This window comes from Zootoca vivipara, chromosome 11 (assembly GCF_965207765.1).
Source record: "Zootoca vivipara chromosome 11, rZooViv2.hap1.1, whole genome shotgun sequence".
In the NCBI taxonomy this organism is placed as follows: Eukaryota; Metazoa; Chordata; class Lepidosauria; order Squamata; family Lacertidae; genus Zootoca; species Zootoca vivipara.
The window spans coordinates 57,220,656-57,247,635 of record NC_142594.1 but is presented as its reverse complement, the minus strand read 5'-3'; the positions used below and the strand labels follow the sequence as shown (position 1 = coordinate 57,247,635).

At 48.9% G+C, this 26,980-nt stretch overlaps 1 protein-coding gene across 1 annotated transcript in view; it reads left to right on the top strand.

The window, feature by feature from the left end:
* Positions 1-26,980, top strand: part of LOC118092051 (SCO-spondin-like) — a 200,494-nt gene that overhangs the window by 86,512 nt on the left and 87,002 nt on the right. The window contains exons 46-58 of the mRNA XM_088653951.1: positions 5,689-5,743; positions 6,645-6,696; positions 8,287-8,407; positions 10,417-10,639; positions 11,473-11,614; positions 13,428-13,688; positions 15,065-15,211; positions 16,355-16,525; positions 17,829-17,993; positions 19,824-20,003; positions 21,404-21,526; positions 21,625-21,754; positions 24,826-24,951. Of these exons, the coding sequence (XP_088510077.1) occupies positions 5,689-5,743; positions 6,645-6,696; positions 8,287-8,407; positions 10,417-10,639; positions 11,473-11,614; positions 13,428-13,688; positions 15,065-15,211; positions 16,355-16,525; positions 17,829-17,993; positions 19,824-20,003; positions 21,404-21,526; positions 21,625-21,754; positions 24,826-24,951 (1,896 nt within the window). The remainder of the gene's footprint in view (positions 1-5,688; positions 5,744-6,644; positions 6,697-8,286; positions 8,408-10,416; positions 10,640-11,472; positions 11,615-13,427; positions 13,689-15,064; positions 15,212-16,354; positions 16,526-17,828; positions 17,994-19,823; positions 20,004-21,403; positions 21,527-21,624; positions 21,755-24,825; positions 24,952-26,980) is intronic.

Sequence of the window (26,980 nt, the reverse complement as noted above, 5' to 3'; positions counted from 1 at the left end):
CTTGCTTAGAAAAGTTACAAGTATATATACATCTAGAGACTACTTAGTAAAGTAAGACTCCATTTGGTCTCACTCTTGGCTGCAGGCCTAGAGTGAGAACCATGCTAACTGGAGATTCTCTGAAGATGTGTTCCCATCGAAGGAGGAAGTAGCTAAGAGAGAGAGTGATTGCAGGCTAGGGCTTTTGTCTAATCCAACTCATTTGCATGTCTGAGGGAACAGGAACTGACCTGTAGTCAGGTGTCCTTCCAGGTGAGTTCCTGTTAGTGGACACTCTAGGAACTGTTGTGACTTGTCTGCCCCAGTGTTCCATCCCACAAACCCCTTCTCAGGCAATTCACAACATTCATTACATACAAAACAAAACATAGGCAACTTTATTCAACCACCCAAGAGTCCCAGCTTGACACGCAGGTTCTGGAAACTCTGTCTTGGCAGGGGTTTTGTTAGGATGTCTGCTGTCATCTCCGATGTGCAGCAGTACGACAGTTCGACAAGTCCATCTTGTATCATCTGGCGAACGTAGTGGTACCTGACCCCAATGTGTTTTGAGCGTGCTAGGAACTTCTCATTCTGCGCCAGCTTTAGACAGCTTTGGTTGTCCTCCAGCAGGCTTATAGGTTCCTTTCTCTCCACGCCAAAGTCTGTTAGGAGTTGGTCCAGCCAGGAAATCTCTCTGCACGCTTCTGTAGCCGCAACATATTCCGATTCTGTAGACGATAAAGCTATACATTTCTGTTTATAACTGCCCCATGTGATAGCTCCGCCCCCATACATAAAGACATGCCCGCTTGTGGATTTATAATCAGAATTATCACCCGCCCAGTCAGCATCAGTGTACCCAATGAGCTTAGGGTCACTGACAGCTGGTAACTTTAATTTACAATCCATTGTACCCTTAAGATATCGAACCACCCTCTTCACACCAACCCAATCATGCTCAGTGGGACTACTCACTTTCCTGCTGAGAATCCCTACTGCATTGGCTAAATCAGGTCTGCATGTGGTAACTAAATACAAAAGTTTACCAATTGCTGAACGATACTCTGTGTTGTTTGGCAGCAGCTTCGAATCCTCTTGGTTCTTTAAGAAGTCTGTAGCCATCGGGGTGTCGACGGGTTTTGCATCCTGCAATTGCATACTCTCCAACAGTTCAATTATCTTTTGCTTCTGATTAAGTAGAAATGAACCATCCTGTTCTCTTTCCACTTGAATCCCAAGGTAATACTCAACTGGTCCTAATTCCTTCACTTGCACTTCCTTGTTGAGGTGCTGGACTACATTTTTATAATCCCTGTCATTTGACGTTGCGATTAAAAGGTCGTCAACGAAGGCAAGAATATAAGAAAATTGTCCATTACTCTGCTTAGTGTACAAACACTTGTCAGCTTCACCTTGCTTGTACCCAAGTTTCACCAGCATTCCATGCAATTTCAAGTTCCAGGCTCTGGCTGCTTGTTTTAAACCATACAGTCCCTTTTGAAGCTTGCAAACCAAATGTGCCTCATTTGGCTTTATAAAACCTTTAGGCTGCTTCATGTAAATTTCTTCAGAAATTTCCCCATGCAAAAACGCAGTAGCTATATCGATGTGTTTCACCTCCATCCCTTTAGATGCTGCGATGCTTAAAAGTAATCTTACGCTACTGTATCTTACTGTCGGTGCAAAGACTTGGTCATAGTCGTGGCCATATTGCTGTGAAAAACCTTGTGCCACTAGTCTTGCTTTGTAACGTTGCACCTCCCCTTCTGAACCCCTTTTAACCTTGAACACCCATTTGCTCCCAATTGCTTTCTTACCAGCAGGTAATTCTGTGAGTGTCCAGGTCTTGTTCTTGTGCAGTGCGTCAATCTCCTCCTGCGCGGCTTTCCTCCAGAGACTGGCTTCGGTGGCTGGCATCTGCTCTACCTCTTCCCAAGTGGAAGGTTCTGGTGGAGACGCCGACCCTGCAAAGTAGGACAGTCGTAGTGGCGGAATGCCCTTGTTGGTTCTGGATGAGCATCTGACTTCTGGTTGTGCAACCGCATCAGCATCCTCATCCTCCTCCAACGCTGGCATGTCCACGTACAGCTCCTCCTCTTCGTCTCTGGTGCCGCCAGGGGTCTGGACCTCTGCGTCTTCTGGGGTGTCGCCTGTAGGGGGTGTTGTGACACTAGAAGGTATATTAGTTCCTTGTGCTAAAGGAAAACTTATAAATTCTTCATCTGGTGACTCTCTAGAACAGTCAATAACAGTGTTCTTTGTATCAAACTTTCCTTGTTCATCAAAATGAACCACATGGTATGGGTCTACTCTGCCACTCTTTGGATCTAGAACTCTATATCCCTTTCCTCCAGGAGCATATCCAACCAGGATACCTGCTTTTGCTCTGGAGTCAAGCTTGTGTCTGCGCTCTTTGGGCACGTGGTAATAACAGACACTTCCAAACACACGTATGTGCTGCAGACTTGGGACTCTCCCGTGCCAAAGTTCAAATGGTGTGCGTTCTGCACCCTTTGTAGGCAATCTGTTTTGCAAATAAATCGCCGTATTCGCCGCTTCACCCCATAGCTTCTGTGACAAGTTGGCCTCTTTTAACATGCACCTTGTCATCTCCATAATAGACCTAAACTTTCTCTCAGCAATGGAGTTCTGTTGAGGCGTGTAAGCAACTGTAGTTACATGTGCTATGCCTTCTTGTGCCATGATGGCCTTCATCTGCCGTGAGCAAAACTCTCCACCATTATCCGAAATTAAGGTGGAAGGAGCTCTCTGGAATTTGTTCTTCACCATGTTTAAGTACAGTTTGAACAATTCCGGTGTCTGACTCTTTTCCTCTAGAAAATATCCAACACAATATCTTGAGAAGTCATCTATAAATATCAGAATGTACTTATTGTTTCCTAGGGAAGGTACATTCAGCGGACCACATAGGTCAGTATGAACAGTGTCCATGACTTTTGTGCTTCTCTTCTCTGTACAACGTGGGAAGGAAGGCTTGACTGCCTTTTCAGTTATGCAAGTTGTACAGTTTGGCATTGGTGTACTGCAATTCTTTACCTGTAGACCTTTTACCAGATTTTCCTTCTGCATTTTCAGGATAAGGTTGGTATCCCTGTGTCCAAGCCTTTTGTGCCAGAGTTCCAGATCTGGTTGATCCTTTCTGCTGGGTTGTGCAACCCTTGCAGACTCATTCTCTGAAATATCAATCTCATACACATCATTGATTAGTTTGGCTTGAATAAACACTTCACCATCTTTTATCACATTGCATTGTCCATTTTTAAATATAATTTCAAAACCTTTCTTGTCCAAGCTAGACACACTTATTAGATTACAGTTCAGCTTTGGTGCATACTTAACATTACTCACTGTAGTATCAAAAGACTCATTGTTCACTTTGAAATTCAAGTTCAAAGATCCTGCACCTATTGACTTTATAACATTTCCATCAGCAATTTCAATCTCAGACTGTTTATTATTGTCTATTTCATTGAAATATTCCCTTTTATAACAGAAATGGCTGCTTGCTGCACTGTCTAGAAGCCACTTATTGCGCTTTCCTTCACAGCTCTGGAAAGCTACATTTCTTTCTTGCAATATCATTGCACGCCCACGCCCCCCCTTCTTTTCGCCTTTTGGTGGAAAGGGGCGGGATTTATTCCTAGGTGCCCGGCATTCCTTCGCCATGTGCCCTTTTAAATTGCAGTTAAAGCAAATTATTTCCTTTGGCGTTTGTCTGGACCTTTGGAAATGCTTGGAAGCATAATTAATGTCCTTTCTCCCTGTATTCCTTTCTGAAGAATCAAGGTAATCTCTGCATTCCTCTCTCAAATGATCAATCAGTTCTTCAAAAGTCAGGTCCTTTTTGTGATCCATGCAACTCTTGAATGAACTGAAGCTTGGTCCTAGAGATGCTATCAAAAATGAAACCTTTGTTTCTTCATCAAGGGCTTTAGTAGTAAGATCAATCCTCTGAACAATTTCACTAAATTTGCTGATATGGTTAGTGAATTCTTCTCTTGAATTCATCCTCAGCGCAGTTAATTTGCTCATCAAATTCCTGTAGGAGTTCTTAGTAGATGCTCCATACCTGCGCTCAATATCTTTTAAGATTTTAGCTGCATCATCTTTGCTATTAACTGATGTTAGATGCCTGTTGCGAAGTCCACTCAAAATTATGTATCTGGCCTCGCTGTTCATGCGTTTCCAATTTGCTATCTTGGCTAAATCCTCTGCTGTTGTGCCAGTAGGCATAGGTTTTTCAATGGCATCCAAAACATTCCTTGCATCTAAAAATGCTATCAGGCGTTGTTTCCAAAATACGTAATTGTGGTCATCTAAAGCCATTAATCCTAGGTTAACTCCACTATCAAAATCTGCAAAAGCCATCTTGGAATCTCAAAATTCTAAAAATTTCTCAAAAATTCCAAAATTTGCCAAAAATTCCAAAATCAAAATCTCTAAAAATATCTCAAAATGCAAAATAATCTTCACTGCCTCTGAGTTCTCAGTGCTGTAAACTCTGAGGGAGGGGAGGGGTAGCTAATCCCCTAGGCACACTGGAGAACAATAGACCATGTGCTCACCAGGAAGTTCTAACTGAAAAAATCCTACTCAGTTCAAAATCACAATCCAAAGCAATCCTTCAAAAATACACAAAAATACGCAGTCCTGGGCCGTAATAACCCTTTATGGGAATGTTAGGGATGTGGATTAGGATATATTATTAGATAGATCCTATCCAAGCTTGTGTTAGCAAGCTTCCAATATCAGCAGAGTGACATTCCCCTTTTGTGCGCAGCAAAGCATGTGCGTTAGATTCGCTAGAATCTCTATAACAATATTACACTTTATAGTTCAACATTACACTTCCTGGCAAAGGTCCCCTTTGTCCCTCTTAAAAGAAATACACAACACAGTGTTTATAAAATAAGATAGAGTTTACTTACAGTTTCATCCTGAGTTACAGCATAATCTCAGAAAGGCAGGCTTGCTTAGAAAAGTTACAAGTATATATACATCTAGAGACTACTTAGTAAAGTAAGACTCCATTTGGTCTCACTCTTGGCTGCAGGCCTAGAGTGAGAACCATGCTAACTGGAGATTCTCTGAAGATGTGTTCCCATCGAAGGAGGAAGTAGCTAAGAGAGAGAGTGATTGCAGGCTAGGGCTTTTGTCTAATCCAACTCATTTGCATGTCTGAGGGAACAGGAACTGACCTGTAGTCAGGTGTCCTTCCAGGTGAGTTCCTGTTAGTGGACACTCTAGGAACTGTTGTGACTTGTCTGCCCCAGTGTTCCATCCCACACTCTCGATGCCTCTTGGCAGATTTTCTCTGCCTTTAAATTATCTGTCGATTCATTTTATCCCCAAATGCTGAAAAGCGGCTAGCCCCCATCCTCCGAGACGCATCTCCCTTGCAATGGACTTGTTCACTTATTTCTTAAGATTCACGCACCACTTGTAAAGCGGTTTACAAAAAAAAAGCAATAAAATTATCAATAAGAAAAAATAACAGCAACTTAAGATTTTGAAAAAAGCAGCAACAGACTAAAAAAAACCTAAAACTCCTAGCAACTTTCTGGACATCTAGGCAGACTTGGCTAAGCAATAATCGACTCTAGAGAGACATTCCTGCACCAGCGATCACAGTTTTAGAGCTTTTTTGGAACCCCATAACAAAAGTCCTTGCAATATTTATTTCAGCTCCTGGACTTCCGAAAAACAGCCACCGAAGCCTTCGGTGCCCCATCCAACTCAGGTAAGAGTGCCAAGGGGAATCGAGGCAGGATGGGCCGGGGGGGGGGGGAGTCGCTAAGGACTCAGGTTTCCAGGAGGGAGCCAAGGACAGGTGGTTCAAGTGACAGTTGAGGACTGGTGGGGACTGAGATCAAATCCCCACTCAGCCAAGAAGCTCGTGGGCTGGTCTGGGGCTGCTTACTCTTTCCTTTCCTTTTGCTTTCCTTTTCTTTTTTAACTTCCATATTCATCCATCTGTTTATTTATTAGCTTGGACAATCTTCAGCATTTCTTTCCTTTTTTTAAAAAAAACATTTTTTATTGGTTTTACATATAATCACATTATGTAACATCACACCTCTTGTTTTTATCTCTTTGGCTCAACTGAGCCTAACGGCTTCTTTATATTTTGCTTCGCTTCCTATCCTTGTTATACCATCACCTAAAATATTATAGGACTCAACCTGGATAGGTAGCAATTTCACTTTACAGATCTTCAGATCACCCTGCTAATGGTGTTAATTGCTTGCAGCTGTCTTTCAAATATAATATGAATTTGTTCCAGTCCTTTTGGAATGCTTGCTCTCGCTGGTTCCGGATTCTTCCCGTCAGTTTCGCCAGTTCTGCAAAGTCCATCATCTTCCCCTGCCCCTCTTCTTTTCTTGCTAACTCCTGTTGTTTCCCTCTCTGGGCTAACAAAACTCTTGCCGCAGTTGTTGCATATAAGAACAATTTTTTATCTTGTTTCCGTATCTCTCGGTTACCCTTTCCCAGCCTTCCTTGCAGGGCTGTTGTGCCGTTAAAACCAAGGAGCCAAGTAACAACACCGTCAGCTCCCTGGAAGGAGGAGGGCTGAAAGGGCAGTTCCCATTTATCCAAAGTGGCTAGCGGAAGGTGACTCTCTTTTCTCTCCATCCTTGCAGGTGTCCCCCAGTGGATGGCCCTTTCCTGAAGGTCTCACCTTCCCCCAGCCAGGTAAAGTGGGGGGGGGTGGCTTGGTCCCAGCCCTCTCCCAGATCTGCACCCAGCACCTTTCATTCCTCAATGTTGGTGGGATAGCCCGGTGGGTAGAGCACGAGACTCTTAATACCAGGGTTGTGGGTTCGAGCTTAATGTGGGTCAAAAGATTCCTGTGTTGCAGGGGGGGGGGGCTAGGTGACCCTCGTTGTCCTTCCCAACTCTACAATTCTAGGATTCTATGAAGGATTCTGTTTGTGTGTGTGTGTGTGTGTGTGTGTGATTTTTATTGAGTTTTTTCTGTTTTACATTTTGGAATACTTGTTTTAACATCCTTAAAATATCAATGACTTCCCTTCTTCTCTTTCCGTAGTTCAATTTGTATACCCCACATCCCCGCATATTTTACATGATGGGACGTCCAACTCCCAAGAGACTGTGATCTACTCACAGTGTTAAAAAAAACCTGGCAGTGATCTACCCATTGTCGTAAAAAGACTGGCAGTGGTCTACCCAAAGTTGTGGAGCTTTTTTTAGGAAGCCAAAGTAGGGGGCTTTTTTGCTTCTTTGTAAGGAGATCGCTGAGGGGCCAGAGGTCAACCAGGATCTACCAGGAATACCCCGTGATCTACCAGTAGATCATGATCTACCTGTTGGACATGCCTGAAAAACATTCAGTAATCCAATGTTGCACCCGCCAAATCTTATTTACACTGTCGAATTTACCTTAATGCTACCAGCGTTTTTCAATGAACACAATTTTCACCCATATGCTCAGTAAACATTTTCCAGTCTTCTGTAAATGTGCATTCTTCTTGTTCTCTTGTTCTGTCTGTTGAATCTGCAAGCTGCGCATATTCCATCAGTTTATGTTGCCATTCTTCACATACATGAACAGTCTTTTTTGAAACCTGGGAATTTCCCACTGAATTATCCCCAACAAAAAGGACTCTGAATTTTCCCCCAGAAAGGTACTTTTAAACATTCCCACCCCACCCCGGTTCATTATATATCATTTCCCAATACAGAGCACAAGACTCTTACTCTCAGGGCTGTGGGTTCGAGCTTCATGTGGGTCAAAAGATTCCTGCATTGCAGGGGGCTGAGGCTCGCTGCCCTTTCCAACTCTGCAATTCTACGAAGGATTCTCTCCCGGGGTCTCAACATCTCCCTGCAACTCACCAGACGGGCTACGGCACTGTGGGTTAGAATTACAGAACTCTAAAGTTGGCCGGGGTTCCCAGGGTCATCTAGCCCCACCCCCCGCGATGCAGGATGGCAGCTGAGTCTGGGCAGCTGGCATGGCCGTGGGTCAAATCTCACTTCAGCCCATGGACTCTCCAGGGGACTTTGGCCACACTGCAGTTCCTACAGTGGACAGTTCTGACACATGTTGTGATGTGCCCTGAGATCTGTGGGCAAAGGGCGGCATATTAGGGTAATAAAATAAAAACAAAACTTGTTTTGCTCTAGAAATGCTGGGCATTGTGGCAGGCCTGGAGAAGGGCTGCTTCCAAGGGCCCCGGGCGGGTGACGGCGCTGCAAATCCACGGAAGCGAAGCTGGGGGCACCTCTAACTGTTTGGATTTGCGCACCCTCTTGACGCAGGTTCCTGCAGCGAAGCCCTCGGTCTGGAAGATGGGCGAATCCACCAGCAGCAGCTGAGCGCCTCGTCCTACCAGGACGGGAACCCACCAGACGCCGGGCGCCTCAACATTGTGCCCAGCATGTAAGTTTGGGGGTCCAAGTCAGCTTCATGGAGTCAGGGGCAGATGGGGGGGGAGCTCAGAGAGCATTGGGGTGAGGGTGCCATGGGGGTTGCATTGCGGAAGGAAGGAAGGAAGGAAGGAAGGAAGGAAGGAAGGAAGGAAGGAAGGAAGGAAGGAAGGAAGGGGCCAGACAACTCGATGGTGATAGAAGAAAGTGGATAGTTAATTTCTGGAAATCCCTCCTGCAGGAGGCAGTGACGGCCACCAACTTGGATGGGCTTATGATTATTGTCATTTATTGTTCTTATTTGGGTTAAACCACAGAGCCTAGGGCTTGCCGATCAGAACGTCGGCAGTTCGAATCCCCGCGACGGGGTGAGCTCCCATTGCTCAGTCCCAGCTCCTGCCCACCTAGCAGTTCGAAAGCACATCAAAGTGCAAGTAGATAAATAGGGACCGCTCCGGCGGGAAGGTAAACGGCGTTTCCGTGTGCTGCTCTGGTTCCCCAGAAGCGGCTTAGTCATGCTGGCCACATGACCCGGAAGCTGTCTGCAGACAAACGCTGGCTCCCTCGGCCTATAGAGCGGGATGAGCGCCACAACCCCAGAGTCGGACTCGACTGGACCTGATGGTCAGGGGCCCCTTTATCTTTACCTTTTTATACTGCCCTTCAGCCATAAACCCCAGGGCATAAAAATACAAGATAAAAACCACAAAATATGTTAAATCCTCTTTAAAAGAGGATTAGACAAATTCCTGGAGGAGGAGAGGGCTGAGCAACTTGTGACTATTAATGTTTTTTTAAAAACGGGCAATGGAAAAATGTCTGTGGTCCCCCCCCCTTCCCCTGATGCCCTAGGCACCAGGATCAGGATGGTATAGGGTTGGGGGACCAATTTCCTTCTCTTGCGGGAGCTCAATTCCGTTAAGAGTTTGGGGGTAATCCTTGACGCCTCCCTTTCCATGGAGGCGCAGGTTGCAGCAACAGTCAAGGCGACATTTTTTCACCTTCCCCTCCCCGACTCTGGCCACAGTGATCCATGCGACGGTCACCTCCAGGCTTGACTACTGTAACTCGCTCTACGTGGGGCTGCCCTTGAAACTGTCCCAGAAACTCCTGCGGGTGCAGAATGCGGCTCTTCACGGGGTCTCTGCCGTGGGAGCGTATTCACCCAGTGCTCTACCAGCTGCGCTGGCTCCCGATGGAGTATAGGGTCAGGTTTAAGGTGCTGGTTTTGACCTTTAAAGGCCAATGCAGCCTAGGGCCCTCGTACTTACGGGACCGCCTCTCCCGGTATGAATCATAGAATCATAGAATCCTAGAGTTGGAAGAGACCACAAGGGCCATCCAGTCCAACCCCCTGCCAAGCAGGAAACACCATCAAAGCATTCTTGACAGATGGCTGTCAAGACCTCCAAAGAAGGAGACTCCACCACACTCCTTGGTAGCAAATTCCACTGCCGAACAGCTCTTACTGTCAGGAAGTTCTTCCTAATGTTGAGGTGGAATCTTCTTTCTTGTAGTTTGAATCCATTGCTCCGTGTCCGCTTCTCTGGAGCAGCAGAAAACAACCTCTCTCCCTCCTCCGGTATGCCCCGCAGAGGACCCTCAGGTTCACAAATAGTAACAGCTTAAGGGTCCCGGGCCCTAAAGAAGCCAGATTATCCTCCACCAGGGCCAGGGCCTTTTCAGTGATGGCACCGATCTGGTAGAATGCTCCGTCCCATGAGACTAGGGCCCTGCGGGACTTGATCTTCTTCCGCAGGGCCTGTAAGACACAGCTATTCCGCCTGGCCTTCAATTTAGCCTGATCCTCCATTCCTTTTTCTCTTCCCTTTTTCTATGCAGAAACCTTTCTGGGTCCCCACATTCTAAATACTTCCCTGGTCTCCTTGCTGGCCATAGCAGGACTAACTTGGCCCTGGTGATGCTATATTTATGTTGTACTTTATGCTGTTTTTAAGTAATTTTTAATCAATGTTTTATATTTGTTTCTGGACCAAAAATTATTTGCTGACCCCCCACCAGGCAGAACATGGCCCCTGGGTGGAGCCCGGACCCCTCGGACCCCGACCCCTATTTCCAGGTGGACTTTCTTCAGCCCACATTCCTCACTGCCGTGGTCACGCAAGGTGGGGGACCCTCTCGGGGGTACGTCTCCCGCTACCGCCTGGTCTACAGCGACGACGGGGTCAACTTCCGGAATTACGCCCGATCTGGATACGGCCCTAGCACTTCCCTGCGGGCCCAGGTACCACCTCTGCCCACGCCCCCCCCCCACACCCTTCTTCCTGTCCGCTACGGGGTCCTCCTGAGCGGGTGCTGAGGACGGGCTTCCCCACTTCCCAGGAGATCTCTCTGGGCTCCCCACTCCAAAAGAAGGCAGAGCTGCTCAGTGGGCTGGCGTGGGAAAAGACCCCCAAGGCTCATCTAGTCCAACCCCCCTGCAATGCAAGAATCACAGTTAACCCCTCCCCCCCCCACACAGACGACCCGCTTACTAAGCACTCATCCTGCTCAGCTCGCACCAAGAAGACATGGAAATTGCAGATTGTATCCTGCTTTACTTTATCTTCTGCTCTGTTTATGAAGCAGTTATGTTACTTGCATCTATCGATCTATTTATTGCCCCCATTCTTCCCACAATATTTAAAAACAACTTACAGCCACTAAAATACAGTGGGTCCTAAGACATACAGCTGTGGTGCTAATACGGTATCATAGAATTGTAGAGCTGTAGAGCTGGAAGGCACCCACAGAGTCATCTAGTCTGACCCCCCTAAAACACTAAAATAAGATTAAAGTTACCGTGGCTTTCTAAGCTTGGCTAAACAAGAATGCTTTGAGCAGGTGCCTGTTTGATCTCAAGAGGCAGGGAGTTCCAAAGGCCAGGTGCTGCCACACTGAACGACCAAGTCCTAAAAAATGCGGAACGGGGTTTATGGGCCATCCGTAATTGTGCCGATTCCGCCAATCAACACTGAACTCTATGGCGGCACCTAATTTTGAGTTGACATACTTTTAGAAGGCCTTGGCAGAGTTCTGCCTCTGCCGCCTCGGCTTACACTTCTCAACCTCCCACAGGTCCTGGAGGGCAATTCCAACAGCGCCACAGCAGTGCGCCAGGAGCTGCGCCCGCCCATCTTGGCCCGCATCCTCCGCCTCGTGCCCACGGACTTTCGCGGGAGCCCCTCCTTGCGCATGGAGGTGCTCGGCTGCCCCTGGAGTGAGTTTGGGGAGGACTGGCGAGGGCACCTGTAGGGTTCTTCCGGGGGAAGGTGGTTGGCTGACGGGGCCTCCCTTCCAGAGTCTATGCCAGCCTCAGACAACCTGGCACCCTCCGTATGCTTTTGATAGTGGTTAAACTGTGGAACTCCCTCCCACAGGAGGCAATGATGGCCATCAACACAGGTGGTTTGAAAAGAGGAACAGACAAGTTCCTTGTGGAGGAGAGGGCTATTGCTCCTGTCCTTGTTCCTGCCAAGGATGGGCATGGAAGATAGAGGGTAGGGAACAGGGGAAGGCCGAGGCTGGCACAGGGCAAGGATTTCTCCAGGAAAACAGTGCCCCCCCTGTCTTTGCAAGGGAGGCTGCTTTGAGTACAGCAGTACAGTGGAACCTCGGGTTTCAAATGTCTCTGTTGACGAACATTTTGGTTTTTGAATGCCGTAAACCCGGAAGTAAATGCTTCTGTTTTCGAACGCATCTCGGAAGTCAAATGCATATGTTATTTTTCTCAACTTCCTCTATTAAATTTGCAGGCCGCCCTTTGTGCCTCAGTTTTCGAACGTTTCGGAACTTGAACGGTTTTCCGGAATACAGTGGTACCTCGACTTACGAATTTAATCCGTTCCAAATGCACATTCGTAGGTCGAAAAATCCGTAAGTCGAAAAAACCGCGTTTCCCCATAGGAATGCATTGGGGGGGAATAATCGAAAAAATTCGTAAGTCGAAGCAACCCCATCTAAAAATTCGTAAGTCGAGAAAACCCTATCTAAAACCGTGAACGGCTTTCCGTTCGTAAGTCGAAACATTTGGATGTTGAGTCGTTCGTAAGTCGAGGTACCACTGTAGATTACGTTCAAAAACCGAGGTACCACAATTACTCCATTTGAGGGTTGAGGGGGGTACTGCAAAATCTGCAGATTTTCCTGCAAAACTGTTACAAAACTTTGGTACAGTTTTGGAGTGAATCAGCTGTTGGCTTTCCACGTGTTAACCACAAACCCCCGGTTTGATGTATCTATTACTGGGGGGGGGGGCTTGGCTTACCTTCCAAGTCCCGGACTGCAGAATCCGGGACCGGCAGCCGTGTGACACCGGAAGTTATGTCGACGTAACTTCCGGTGTCGCTTTGCCCTTCTATGGGCACCAAAAATGGTCGCCGCCAGCTTCGAAAGTCGCTTGTACGCATGTCAGGAAGGGCGTCAACGCAACTTCCGGTGTCGCTCCACCCATCTATGGGCACCAAAAATGGCCGCCGCCGGCACCGGAAGTCACGTCTATGCACTTCCGGACATGCGTAGATGCGACTTTTGAAGCTGGCGCGGGCCATTTTTGGTGCCCATAGAAGGGCAAATCGGAAAGGAAAAAAATGGCCGCTGGCAGGAGAAAATAACGGAGAAAAACGGGAGACAACGTGATACGGGGGACCACCAGGAAAAGGTAAGTAAAAACGGGGGTTTCCCGGGGAAAACAGGGTACTTGGCAGCTATGGCCCTTGGTTTTGCTCTTTTTGTTTTCACTATTTATTTGCCCTTTTGCTTTGTAGTTAACCTTGCGAACCGCCCTCCGATCTTCTGATGAAGGGCGGTTTGTCAATCACACAAACAAAGAAGCAAACAAATAAAAATAAAACGTTTGGGTTGGCGCTGCGAAACATGTGGGTTCGCGCTGCACAATGCTGCCAAGCAGCTGCAAAGCTTTGAGACCGGTTTGGAAGGGACCCCAAATTCTGGGGTTCGTAGTTTGTGAGGCCGGACTCCCAAGGCACGTTCTGCATTTCCCCCATGCTTCTTTCCAGAGGTGGTGCCCGCAGCTGGTGTGACGACACCCTCCACGGACACTGGCACAACACCCCCTGTCCCAGAGACACCATCTCCTTCTGGAGGAGTAACCGGCATCCCGGAATCGCCCAGGATCCGGCCCTCCAAGGAGCCTCCCGCCTCGCCTTCCTGGTCCACCTCCTGGCCGCTGGGACCCAGTTTGCCCAGACTCGTGACTGGTACCCCTGGCACGACGGTGCTGCCCGCGTCCCAAACCTTTCCGTACCAGCCAGGCTTGCGATCCACGCTGTCTGGTAAGCAGGGCTGTCGGCTCCAAAGGGTGCGGTGGGGGGGGGGGAATGCGTCTCGTGGAAGGAGCATTTGGAACACTGTGTAGGGTTCTGGTCGCCTCATCTGAAAGTGGAGATTGTAGAGTTGGGAAAGGTTCAGAGGAGGCCAAACTTATGGAATGTGCAGAAATGGTGAAATTTACCGGGAGAATAAGAAATAAAGGTGACAAACTTTTTATAAAAGAATGGAAATGGTTTATTGAATATTTGCAGATGAATTGTAAGCAGATAAAAACACTGGCAGGATTATTGTAATAACCTGCAGTTATATAAGAGTATGTATTTAAAGAAGATAAACGAGTAAGTTAAGTTAATTTGGGTATGCAGAAGGTGTAAGGAACCGCAGGATAAATTTAAGGAACCGCAGAAAGAGGGGGAAGGAAGTCAAGTTTTAAAATGTCAAAATGATTGTAAAATCAGTGAAATGTATATATCTGAAAAGTATACTGTAAATAAATTTAAAAGAAAAAGAAAAGGCCAACCAAAATGATCAAGGGGGTGAAGCAAAAGGTGCCAGGGAGCCTCAATTTTGAGGGTGCCCTTTGCATGGCGCACATGTGTGAAGTCACACACACAACAGATATCGCCCCTTGCAAGTCCAGGGGCCGGCTCCTCCAGAACACTCTGCCTCCTCTGTTGTGTACAAGGAGTGCTGGGCCCCCTCAATCCTGGGGGGCGCCTTGGCCCCTGCAACTTGGGGCTTTTTAGTTTGGAGAAAGGGCCAGAAAGAGGCAACACGACAGGAGTTTGGTAACAATACGCACGGAATGGAGAAAGGGAGAGAGAGCAAATATTTCTCCCCGTCTCATAGCACAAAAACTCATGGAAGCTGAACGTTGGAACTTAGTTAAGCTGTGGAACTCCCTTCCACAGGAGACCGGGATGGCCACCGACTGCTGCTTAGGGGGCTTAAAAGAGGATTGAAAGAGTTGGATTTAAAAGAAGGTTAGACAAAATCATGGCTTTGCTCCATCTCTGCAGTTGGAGACAGAGATGCTTCTGAATCTCAGTTGCTGGGAGCCATGTGAGGGGAGAGGGCTCTTGTGTTCGAATCCTGCTGGTTTCCCACAGGCATCTGGTTGGCCCCTGTGAGTACAGGATGAGATGGGCCCTTGGCCTGATCCAGATGACTCTCCTTATGTTCTGAAGAAGCTGAGAAGAGCCCTGTGGTTGGATCAGGCCAAAGGGGGCCTCTCTCGCCCAGCCTCCTGCTCTCACAAGGGCCACTCGGATGCCCATCCTGGGAAACCCGCAAGCAGGATCCGAGCCCCAGAGCAACTGGAAGTTGGTCCCCCTGCCAGCCAGCCAGCCAGCCATAAGGTGCTGTTTTCCTCTGACAGGGCTGACTCGAACCCCCAGCCCCGGGCTTCCCAGAATCCTCTGCACCCAGGGCCAGTTCGCCTGCGAAGTCTTTGGCTGCGTGGAGGCTGCCTTCGTTTGCGATGGCCAAGAAGACTGTCTGGATGGGTCAGACGAGAGGCACTGCGGTGAGTCTTGCTAGCTGCCGCTCCGTTTTGCCGAGCAGCGAGAAACTCTGGGGATTCGAGGCGCAAACGCAGATCTGGTTTCCGTGGAACGGAATCCAATGTGGCATCTTAAATTTGCACATATATCCAACCTGAGCACAGGACGGATGGGATCACAAGTGCTCTGTGGGTGCCAGGGAAGATCTCAAGGGCGCCAACGCACCCACGGAGGCCACATGGCTGGTGGCAATTGCTCTGAACCAAAAGTTCAGGGGTTGGTGGTTCTCCCCCAGGGATAGAATCATAGAATCGTAGAGTTGGAAGAGACCCCAAGGGCCATCCAGTCCAACCCCCTGCCGAGCAGGAAACACCATCAAAGCATTCTTGACATATGCCTGTCAAGCCTCTGCTTAAAGACCTCCAAAGAAGGAGACTCCACCACACTCCTTGGCAGCAAATTCCACTGCCGAACAGCTCTTACTGTCAGGAAGTTCTTCCACATGTTTAGGTGGAACCTTCTTTCTTGTAATGGTTTTGCCGTATGTCATGTCACCCAATGGGCTTCAGGAACAAGTGTGTCAGGGAATGGTCTGAAACAGAGGATTGGGAAATGCATTCTCAGGCAGATCACCTCCTCTCTGAAAAGGAAGAGGAGGAGGAGGAGGAGGAAGACCCCCCCCCGCCCGTTTCCAGCAGTTTCAGGAACAGAGAGAGACACAGACACTGAGCAGTTTCAGCAGGAGTTGCCCAGTTACGAGATAATGGGGAGAGAGAGAGAAGGGAGGGAACAGCCAGCAGAGACGTCATTAGAGAGTGTGGGGAACCCTCCCACCTCAAGAACGATGAGGTCTGTCCGTATTAGAGAACAAAGGATGCAGAGAGGAGGAGGAACTTCCTGTTGGCACCCAGGATGTTGCTGGGGACGGAAGGGGGAGGAGTTAGAGCAGCCAACTGCTCTCCTTGTGGAGAGATGTGGGTTTTTGCTTGTAACCAGGTGACTGAATAAAACAGACTATAAGATATAAACTGCTCGTTAATTCTTGCCAGTGAAGTTAGCGAAGGGAGGGGAGGACTCTCCATGCCTGACAAAGTGGGACTAGGAGCCTGGTCTCCCTGGTCCTAGTCCAACGCTCTAACCATTGCACTGCACTTCCCCCCCCACAGGTGGTCCCACTGCTCCCGCTGCCCCCACCACAACCCTGCTTCCCCCACTGGGCCCTCCCAGCACCTGCTCCGCCAAGCAGTTCACCTGCGGCAGTGGGGAATGCCTGGTGCTGGAGCGGCGCTGCGATCTCCGTCAGGATTGCCAGGATGGGTCCGACGAGGCCAACTGTGGTATGTCAGATTGGGGCGGATAATCGCTCCACTCCCCCCCCCCCACTCTGCACGAGAGCAGGGATGGGCAAATGTGGCCCTCCGGGCATGGCTCGGCCATACTCTGCCGCCACCCTTCCTTGAGGGTTTTTGCCTGGCTGGACTGTGTCCCTGAATGCGGAGGATGCCTCTCACTTGCCTGGATGGAAGGTGAGTGGGGGCAGTCCATGGCAGAGAGAAGTCAAGCATCAGCGGCAGAAGAAGCTGGTGAAGAGTCTCAGGTGTCTCCCCCTCCTGCTGCAACAAGCTCCTCAGTACCAAGAGAGGCATGAAAAGCATGGAGGAGAAGTTGGCTGCACTCAGGCACAGTCTCTGATTGCTTGGGGAAAACCCTGGATAGGAGGGGACTTAGGCGGCTGTGGGGAGGCAGAGGCTTTCAGTCTCAGCAACTAATCCATGGGGCCAGACCCACTGGGGATGAGCTGTTGTGCTCATGAGTCCTGACAATTAATCAATCAATAAAAAAAATTGATTGATTGATTAGAATTGGAAACTGCAAGAGTTAGCGAACTATTTAGAACTCAGGAAGGGGGAATGAGGAAGTCCGAAAGGTTTAGATTTGAAGTTGTGTAGTATGATTATAAATCTTGGTTGTTTTTTTAATCTTTTCTTTCTTTCTGTTTTTCTATAATAATGTCTTTTATATGTGAAGAATCCTGGGAAATAAGATTTGATGATATTGTTTTATATTTTTTGTATTTTTCTATTTTCTTTTTCTATGTAAAACCCAATAAAAATTAATTTTAAAAAATTCAATCAATCAATCAATTGTATGCTGCCTTTCCAAAGTTAAAACTATGCTCAAGGCAGCTTACAACGTATAAAAAAACCCCCACGTAACTACAAGCGTAAAAGCAGTTATAAATAATAAAGAAAGCTTCAAAAAGTACACAACCCAACTGAACAATTTCCACATTGATCCAAAATGAAGATACAAAAAATTAGTATCAACAGCAACAATGCCCCAGCCCAAGACATTTCTGCGTGTCGTTTCTGACAGTCCACCAAGTCTGTGCAGATGGTGTTCTTGCTAATCAATTTAAATCTGTGGCTCCTCCCACTTTTTGCCTCTGGCTCCACCCACCACTGGAAGTTTGTCCAGCACGGAATGTGGCCCTTGGGCGATGAAATGCCCCCCCCCACCTCTGTCCTAAAGAAAAGGGCACCGGCTCAGGCCAAGGTTAGGGTGTTTCGCTGCAAATGGAGGAAGCTTCTCTCCTGGCTGTTGCCTGGTCCAATCCTGCCTCTCTCCCTTCCCTGGCAGCGGACTGCATCATGTCACCGTGGACCGCCTGGAGTGAATGCAGCCGGTCGTGCGGGCTGGGGGTGACCTTCCGGCGCCGGGACTTGCTCCGCGATGCCCTCCCCGGGGGGCAGTGCGACCGCGATGAGTTTGAGAGCCGCTCCTGCTTCCTGCGGGCCTGCCCAGGTAAGGGCCTTCTCCCCACTTAGCTGGGAGCAGTGGGTTCCCAGACAGGCTGGGCTCAAAAGGTTCTCTCAGCTCCCCATCGTCTCTGCAGATGCCCGGCCTGAAGGAGAACCCTTTGGGCAAGGAATTGAATTTGGCAGTTTTGAAAGTGCTGAATATTGCAAACAGAAACGGATTCGTATAGAATCGGGGCCATCCAGGTGCCCCAAAGTGAAGCCCACGAGCAGGATTCGAGCCCAAGAGCCCTCTCAAGCCTTCTCAGGGCTGAAGCCCTTCATAAAAGCATAGAATTATGGAATTGTAGGGTTGGAAGGGACCCTGAAGGTCATCCAGTCCAACCCCCTGCAATGCAGGAATATGCAGCTGGATCGTGTTATCAGCACCACGTGCTAAGCAGCTGAGCTACCAACTGATCTATCTTTTTCGCATGCTGTTTTGAGGCTATTTAGTATGCAATATAGTGGTGTATACCGTACATTTTATGAAAGATGCGGAGGTTATTTCATAAAATGAACACACCACTAGATTACAAACTAAACAGCCTTGAAGCAGTTTACGGGGGTGGGGGGGAGAGATAAATCAATCGTTAGCAGTAAGGAAGATTAACAGCAATAATTTAAGACATTCAAAATGTTAAAATAACAACAAGAGGCTGAAAACAGGATTGAAAACAGGGTTGAAACTCTCTAAGCACCTGAACAGGCTTCCCTGAACACTAACGTATTTAGCAGGTGTCAAAAAGAGTGCAATGAAGGCATCTCTGCCTGGCAGGGAGTTCCAAAGTACAGGTGCTGCCACACTAAAAGATCAAGTTCTTGCAAATGCGGAACGGGTGTTATGCGTCACCTGTGCCAATTTCTTACAACAACCTTGCGAGCTGGGCTAAAGCGAAGAGCGTGCAGGCTTCACGTGTAGCATTTTGCTTAAGGTAAAGGTAAAGGGACCCCTGACCATTAGGTCCAGTCGTGACCGACTCTGGGGTTGCGGCGCTCATCTCACGTTATTGGCCGAGGGAACCGGCGTACAGCTTCCGGGTCATGTGGCCAGCATGACAAAGCCGCTTCTGGCGAACCAGAGCAGCACACAGAAACACCGTTTACCTTCCCGCTGTATTGGTACCTATTTATCTACTTGCACTTTGACGTGCTTTCGAACTGCTAGGTTGGCAGGAGCTGGGACCGAGCAACGGGAGCTCACCCCGTCGCAGGGATTTGAACCGCCAACCTTCTGATCCGCAAGCCCTAGGCTCAGTGGTTTAACCCACAGCGCCACCTGTGTCCCAATAATAATAATAATAATAATAATAATAATAATAATAATAATAATAATTTATTATTTATACCCCGCCCATCTGGCTGGGTTTCCCCAGCCACTCTGGGCGGCTTCCAACAGAAAAATAAAACACAGTAATCTATTAAACATTAAAAGCCTCCCTGAACAGGGCTGCCTTCAGATGTCTTCTAAAAGTCTGGTAGTTGTTTTCCTCTTTGACATCTGTTCCACAGGGCAGGCGCCACCACCGAGAAGGCCCTCTGCCTGGTTCCCTGCAACTTGGCTTCTCGCAACGAGGGAACTGCCAGAAGTCCCTCGGCGCTGGACCTCAGTGTCCCAAGCATTTTGCCTAAAACATTTATTTTGCCAGACTCATAAAAGCACATCTTTCATTCATAGGCGACAAAATCATTTAAACCGGCTCCCCGTTATTAATTCAAAAAAAGGCATGGGAAGGTTGGCATGACAAAATACTGCCTTAAGATACAAGTGTAGAATTCTATGATTGTATGAGAAGCAGACCGGAGCTCGGTCATGTGGCTCTTTCTCTCCTCCCAGTTAACGGCGCCTGGGCATCCTGGGGCGAATGGTCGGACTGCGACGCCGAGTGCCGCGGTGGCGTGCGGAGCCGCACCAGGACCTGCGCCGACCCCCCGCCCAAGAACGGGGGGCAGCCTTGCCCGGGGGACGCTGTGCAGATGGAGACTTGTAACCAGCAGCCTTGCGGAGATGCCCGGGGTAAGTGCTGGCCGCAGTTGGCAGCCAGGGAGGGACAGAAAGGAAAGGTGGGTTGTTGATGGAGCAGTGGTGGCCTGAGATTGGTGTGTGGGGGGGTGAGCCTGGGGGGTGGCAGGGACATTAGGAAACTAAACAAAAACAGTGAACAATTTGGGGAGAAAAGAACAGAGAGGTTTTGTCTTTCTTTACATCAGGCCTTGTACATACCAGAGAGGCCTTCATCCAAACACACAGAGGAAAAACTCCCTCAGAAACGCACAGCCAATCAGGGCCCTGTGCCGCCTCACTTGAGATCATGCCACTCTGCCTGGTTGCTAAGCAACTCCTTCTGAGTTACTGAATTAACCTTTGTGTTACAAACTGGACCTTCCAACACGGGGCAGATGGGCAGGAGCTATAGGCTCTTCCGGTTTGCCTTGTGAATTACAAAGGTGCTGGTGAAAAAAAGAAGCTTATGAGCCCAGTGGAAAGATTTCCCTGGGCTCGCCTCCTTGAAGTGAATGGGAGTTGCACAAGCCCAATTCCCCATTCACTTCAGTGGAGCTTGCACAGGGGAATGGAAGTGACTGCTGGCTTGTGCTGTCAGTTTTGGGGTCTCCATATTGTCGGCGTTGACACAGGGGGAAGGGGTTGGAGGGAGATGAGGCGTTTCCTCAAATCAACTGCAGCCCCACTTCATATTCCTTGGATACTGAGGCTCTGCTGGGAATTGTAACTCTCTGGGATAAAACTACATTTCCCAGAATTCTTTGAGGGAAAGATTGTGCTTTGAATGTGCTTTAAAAGCAAGGCTTCATTTGCTGATGTTATTAGTATTAGTCATGCTCATCTTGCATCGAGGTGGGTAGAATTAATCCTTGCTTGATACCAATTTGGATGGATGAACATTTTTTTGGAATTTTCGTTTATGACTGTGGCTTTAATGCTTCCTAGGTTATTTGTCTCTTATTTACTTATTCATTTATATCCCATTTTCCCCTCCAAGGAGCACCATTGTTCTCCCCCCCCCATCTCCTTTAATCCCCACAACAACCCTGTGAGGTTGGCCAGTCTGAGGGACAGCGACTGGCCCAAAGGACACACCCAGCGAATTTCATGGGAGAATTTGAACCCTGATCTCTCCCGGGTCCTCGTCCGGCGCTCTAACCACTATGCCACACTGTCTCTCCGCACTTGTACGGAGTACCGCCACCTCTTTTTGGGCAGCCATTTTGCGCGGGCACCTCAATTTTTTCACACAGAAAACAATGTTTAGAAGTCTAGTGTATAAGCCTCCTGAAAACTTGAGGTTGGAAGGGGAGGAAGGCTGGACGGCAGCTAGTCCTACCCCCTCCACCCACTAGGCTTCGCTTCCCTTCTCCCGCACCCCGACCTCCTCCCCTCGCCTGTTTCCTCCGCAGACTGTGGACCAGACATGGTCTACGTGCAAGCTGGGCACTGTGAGCGAGGCCTCGTGGCTCCGTGTCCCCAAACATGCCGGCAGCTGAGCCTGAAGACGAGTTGCCCCAGCAGCTGTGTTGAGGGTGAGCACGGGGTCCCCGGGGCTCGGAGGGGGGCACCCACATTCCTGATCCATCCCTAGCACTCCTCTGACCTCCAGCCCCTCTGTCTCTCCTTCCAGGCTGCCGCTGCCCCCCGGGGCTCTTCCTTCAGGACGGGGGCTGCGTGAACATCAGCCAGTGCCACTGCTTCTTCGACCACGAGCGTCGCCTCCCGGGGGAGATGTTCCTGAGGGACAATTGCAGCCAGTGGTGAGCAGGGGGCGGGGTCCCTCTGGTGCCCCTCTCTCCTCCTCCTCCTTTTCCTCCCTCTCCTCCTCCTCCGGCAGAGCTCGAAAGAGCGTAGGGCACAGTCAGGTGACCAGGGCAGCGACCCAGGAGAGGGGACCGGCAATTTATGGGGTGCCCAGCCACCCAAAAGGCAGGAGTCTGAGTGTCCGGCTTCAGGGTCTCTGAGCCCTCTCCCTCACGGCAGGCTGCCAGTAATGGAAAGAAAAGAAGCTCTTAAAGGTAAAGGTAAAGGGACCCCTGACTGTTAGGTCCAGTCGCAGACGACTCTGGGGTTGCGGCGCTCATCTCGCATTACTGGCCGAGGGAGCCAGCGTACAGCTTCCGGGTCATGTGGCCGGCATGACTAAGCCGCTTCTGGCGAACCAGAGCAGCGCATGGAAACTCCGTTTACCTTCCCGCTGTAGCGGTACCTATTTATGTACTTGCACTTTGACGTGCTTTCGAACTGCTAGGTTGGCAGGAGCTGGGACCGAGCAATGGGAGCTCACCCCGTCACGGGGATTCGAGCCGCCGACCTTCTGATGGGCAAGCCCTAGGCTCTGTGGTTTAACCCACAGTGCCACCCTAAGAAGCTGACAGTAAGAGCTGTTTGGCAGTAGAATTTGCTACCAAGGAGTGTGGTGGAGTCTCCTTCTTTGGAGGTCTTTAAGCAGAGGCTTGGCAGGCATATGTCAGGAATGCTTTGATGGTGTTTCCTGCTTGGCAGGGGGTTGGACTGGATGGCCCTTGTGGTCTCTTCCAACTCTATGATTCTATGATTCTAAGCTCTTACCAAGGTATTTTATTCAATATTCACAGAGAGACGTAGAAATGCCGTCACTTGGATAATGGTGTTGCTCCGAGTCCCACCCCCTTCATCTCTCCTATTATACGTCATCCCTACATTGGCAGATCTGTGCTTTCTGCCTCTGAGCTTTCTGTTCTACTTTCAGTGCCCGCCGGGTTCTGGGAAGGGGGGGTGTCTGGCATGCTTTCTAAAGACACTGAGTCTTTCAGCTGTCTCTCCCCTGCTTCTGCTTCTTCTTCCTGCTCCTCTCCTCTCTCCTTCTCCCCTCTGCAGCCTCTAAACTGTGACCTTCTGCAAACCACTGTTCTGAATCGATACTGTCTCCCTCTTTTCTGTAAAGTGCAGGAGGAGGGGGCAGTCTCTACTATTCCTCCTCGGTCCAGTCCGTGACGCTGAGGAGGAGCGAGAGTCGGGTAGTCGGCGGTAGAGTCGGCGGAAGGCACACGGGATTGGGCGGGGGAAGAAGGGACAGTTCAGGCGAGGGACAAGTCAGTAGATTGCCGACCTCCCCCTGCCCTACTGCCTCCTAGCACCAGGAGGGGTGTGAAAAGGGAAGTCTTGGGTTGTGGGCACAGAACCCGTCCGGGAGGGTATTTATGCCGGCGGAGCTGAGGGTCCCGTTCTTTCGGAAAACTGCTCCATTGCACCCATACCTGTGGCCAGCTGCCTAGATCCGGCATCCCCAAACTTCAGCCCTCCAGATGTTTTAGACTACAATTCCCATCTTCCCTGACCACTGGTCCTGTTAGATAGGGATCATGGGAGTTGTAGTCCAAAACATCTGGAGGGCCGCAGTTTGGGGATGCCTGTCCTAGAGGCTAACCTTTGGGAGGCCGCCCAGAAAGGAATGTAGCCTCCCGCCAGAGAAAAATGGCAGATGAAGTTATTGGACTATGCTGAAATGGCGAAAATGACCGGAAGAGTCAGAAATCAGGAAGACCAAAATCATAGCTGCCAAGTCTCTCGTATTCTCCGGGAAATCCCCGTTTTTCCAGCTGTTCTTAGCTGAAAAAACAGATTTTTTTGTTTCCCCCCAGTTTATTCTGGCGTGGCGGCCATTTTGGAACTGGGCGGAGCATGCTCAGAAGCAACTTGATGCTGCTCTGCCACGTTCCAAAATGGCTGCAGTGCGACTTCTGGCGCGATGACCATTTTGGAACTGGGCAAAGCAGCATCAAAAGTCACTTTTGAGCATGCTCCGCCCAGTTCCAAAATGGCGGCAGCGCTACTTCTGGTCTGCTACTTCCGCCTGGGCCCTTATTTCTCGGACAGCAACTTGGCAGGTATGCCAAAATTTTAACAAGGAATGGGGAAAATTTATAACTTACCTTAAAGACCATTGTAAACAGTTAAAATCGTTAGTAGGATTGGAATATTACTTGTAGTTTAATGTTGAATACTGGACATAACAGAAGAGACCAAGCTTTTGGATTACAGTGGTACCTTGGTTCTCAAACTTAATCCGTTCCGGAAGTCCGTTCCAAAACCAAAGCGTTCCAAAAGCAAGGCACGCTTTCCCATAGAAAGGAATGCAAAATGGATTAATCTGTTTCAGACTTTTAAAAACAAACCCCTAAAGCAGCCATTTAACATGAATTTTACTATCTAACGAGACCATTGACCCGTAAAATGAAAGCAATAAACAATGTACTGCAGTCACATAACCAATCCATCAGTAGCTGAACTGGGTTCCACACAGTCACACACACACACACACACACACACAAAACAGAATGCAAAATAAATAGCAAAAACAGACAGACCTCGGCGTAACACTCAAAACCGAAGCGTGGCACTCAAACCGGAGCATGTTCGGCTCCCAAAAAAAGTTTGCAAACCGGAGCACTTACTTCTGGGTTTGCAGTGTTTGGGTTCCAAGTTGTTTGAGTACCAAGGCGTTTGAGAACCAAGGTACCACCGTATTATAAAAGATGCAGGAGGAAAGGATTAATAATAGGGGAGGGTGGAAGTCCAGGAGATTCCTGGGAATCTTGTTTTTATTATATATGTGTGATATATCTCTGTAAAATATTTGAAAAACCAAGTCAATAAATTTTACATATAAAAAAAGAGAATGTGGCCCTCAAAGATACAAAAGGTTCCCAATCTTTGCCTTTGCCCCTGGGGCTGATGGGAGTCGGAGTCCAATCAGGGTTTGGAGGGGCACAGGTTTCCCCCTGGGGGGGGTCCAGATTCAGTCTTGATAAGCTTTTGTCCTCCCCCTCCTTCCCCCTCTCACCGCCAGCGTCTGCTTGGAAGGCGCCATGACCTGCGACTCGGTTTCCTGCCCCGTGAAGTGCGGCTGGTCGGCTTGGTCTCCATGGAGCCCTTGCGGAAGGAGCTGTGGGGTCGGCATGCAGCACAGATTCAGGTGACGCAGGGTAGCATCCAATGGGAAGTTTGCTCAGGGATCCCGACACCTGTGGGCAGGATGCGGCCTCTCGAGGCACGTTTTTTTATCCGGCCCTCCCAAGGAAGGTTGTGATCAAAATGTGGTTTGGGGGGGTTTCTCTCCTTGCCCCCCAACTCATCCCACTGGAGCAGGCGATGCGAATTAGTCGTTGACATTGCTTATTTATTTAAGATCTCGGGGCAGATCACAGCATAAAAATACAAGATAAAAACAAAATACATAAAAACAAAACAATTTTTTTTTAAAAAAAACCCAACCAGTGGATGTCAATCAGCCAAAGGCCTGGTTGAAAAAGCGCTGGCAGGTGGCTCTCCAACCTCTGTTTAAAGAGAGACCACGGCTTTTCAGTGGAGTCTGTTCCTCTGTTGAAGAACTGTTAACCGCCCAAAAGTTCTTCCTAATGTTTAGACCTGTGCATGTGAGGAGTAACAAGTAACCGAAGGGGTTAACTGTGTTCTGTATAGCACCTGACCACTGAGGAATATCATGTTACAGAATGTACCAGAAGTGTTTCTGTATGTATCAGTTGGTTTCGTTTCTGCCTGGGAGACGGTCGCAAGATGTCTGCGCTCTCACCAGGTTGTTTGTTATTTTTCTCTCTAGAATAAACTTAAGTAGTTATTAGAACACTTTGGACTCTGTGTGTTCTTAAGAGGCTTTTTATCCAACGGCTATACAAGCTTTCGCTGTGTGAGAAGAAGAAGAACTCTGCTGTGTGTGTTTTACTGCCAGCCCGGATCTACGGGAGCAGAGAAGCGCTAGAGAAAGCGCGCCGGGCGATAATTAGTGGCTCCTAATTGAGTCATAAACAACTCAACGGAGCCCTATACCCGTCACAGGTTATGGGTCATAGAACCTAATCAATCACCAAAGCAATAAAAGGTGATTGCAGCTGTAAATGCCGTGGAGAAAGCCGGTGTAAAGAGCTAGCTGGGAGAAACCTGTTGTTTTGCAGTCGGCAATCAACAGATGCACTCGCTAGCATAAAGACCCTGAACCAGAAGGCTGGGATCCGCAGTCTACCCGGAGGAGCAACGTCAGCTATTCTGAGTGAGTACACGGACACGGAGCCCGGGGGTGGACAAGATGGCGGAGCAGCTACAGGAGTCATTTGTCGTGCCGTTCCAGAGGTTGAATGGCGACAACTATGCAGAGTGGAGAGAAAGGGCCAGAATGTGGTTGCTGGGAAAGGATTTGTGGACTTGTGTGTTAAATCCTCCAACCCCTGTCGCTGATAATTCAGCAGCTGAAGCACAGAGGTTTGCAGCAGAAACCAGGAAAGACAATAAGGCTTTATGTGCCATTGCCATGAGCTGTGATGCTACGCAACTGCCCTATGTGCAAAATGCTGAAAATGCCAAGCAAGCCTGGGACAGTTTGGAAAGGGTCCATCAGAGAAAAACAGCTGGATCTAAGCTGCATGCTATGAGGCATCTCTTTGAGTTGAGACTGAGACCAGGGCAACCCATTAAGGAGCACATTGCCAATGTGATTGATGCATTCCATAAGCTGCAGCGGCATGAGCTTGTGTTCAAAGAGAAGGAAAAAGTATATATTTTGCTGTCTAGTTTGGGAAACGCCTATGAACATTTGTGTTTAACATTTGAGACAATGCCTGAAGCTGAACTCACGATTGCTTACGTTTCTGGGCGTTTGGCGGATGAGGAACTGAGACGCCAGAAAGAATCGGCTGAGAAGGGGGGCCGTGGGCGCAGAGAAGCCAGTGGGGGTGCAGTAAAAAGCACTGAGGAATCCACTGTGAGTGCGTGCGCAACAAGGCTTTGCTATCGGTGCCAGCAGCCTGGGCACGTAGCGAGATTTTGCCCAGCTCCGGAAGCAGCCAAGGTCACTCAGCCAGGTGCCAGGCAACCCAGCGGACGTGGTCGTGGGACCAGCCAGCAGCGCCGAGGCAGAGGACGTGGGAAAACTCCAGATAAGCCTGTCAGCCATCTTTCTGCTGCCTTAGCAACGGTTCGAAACAGAGGAC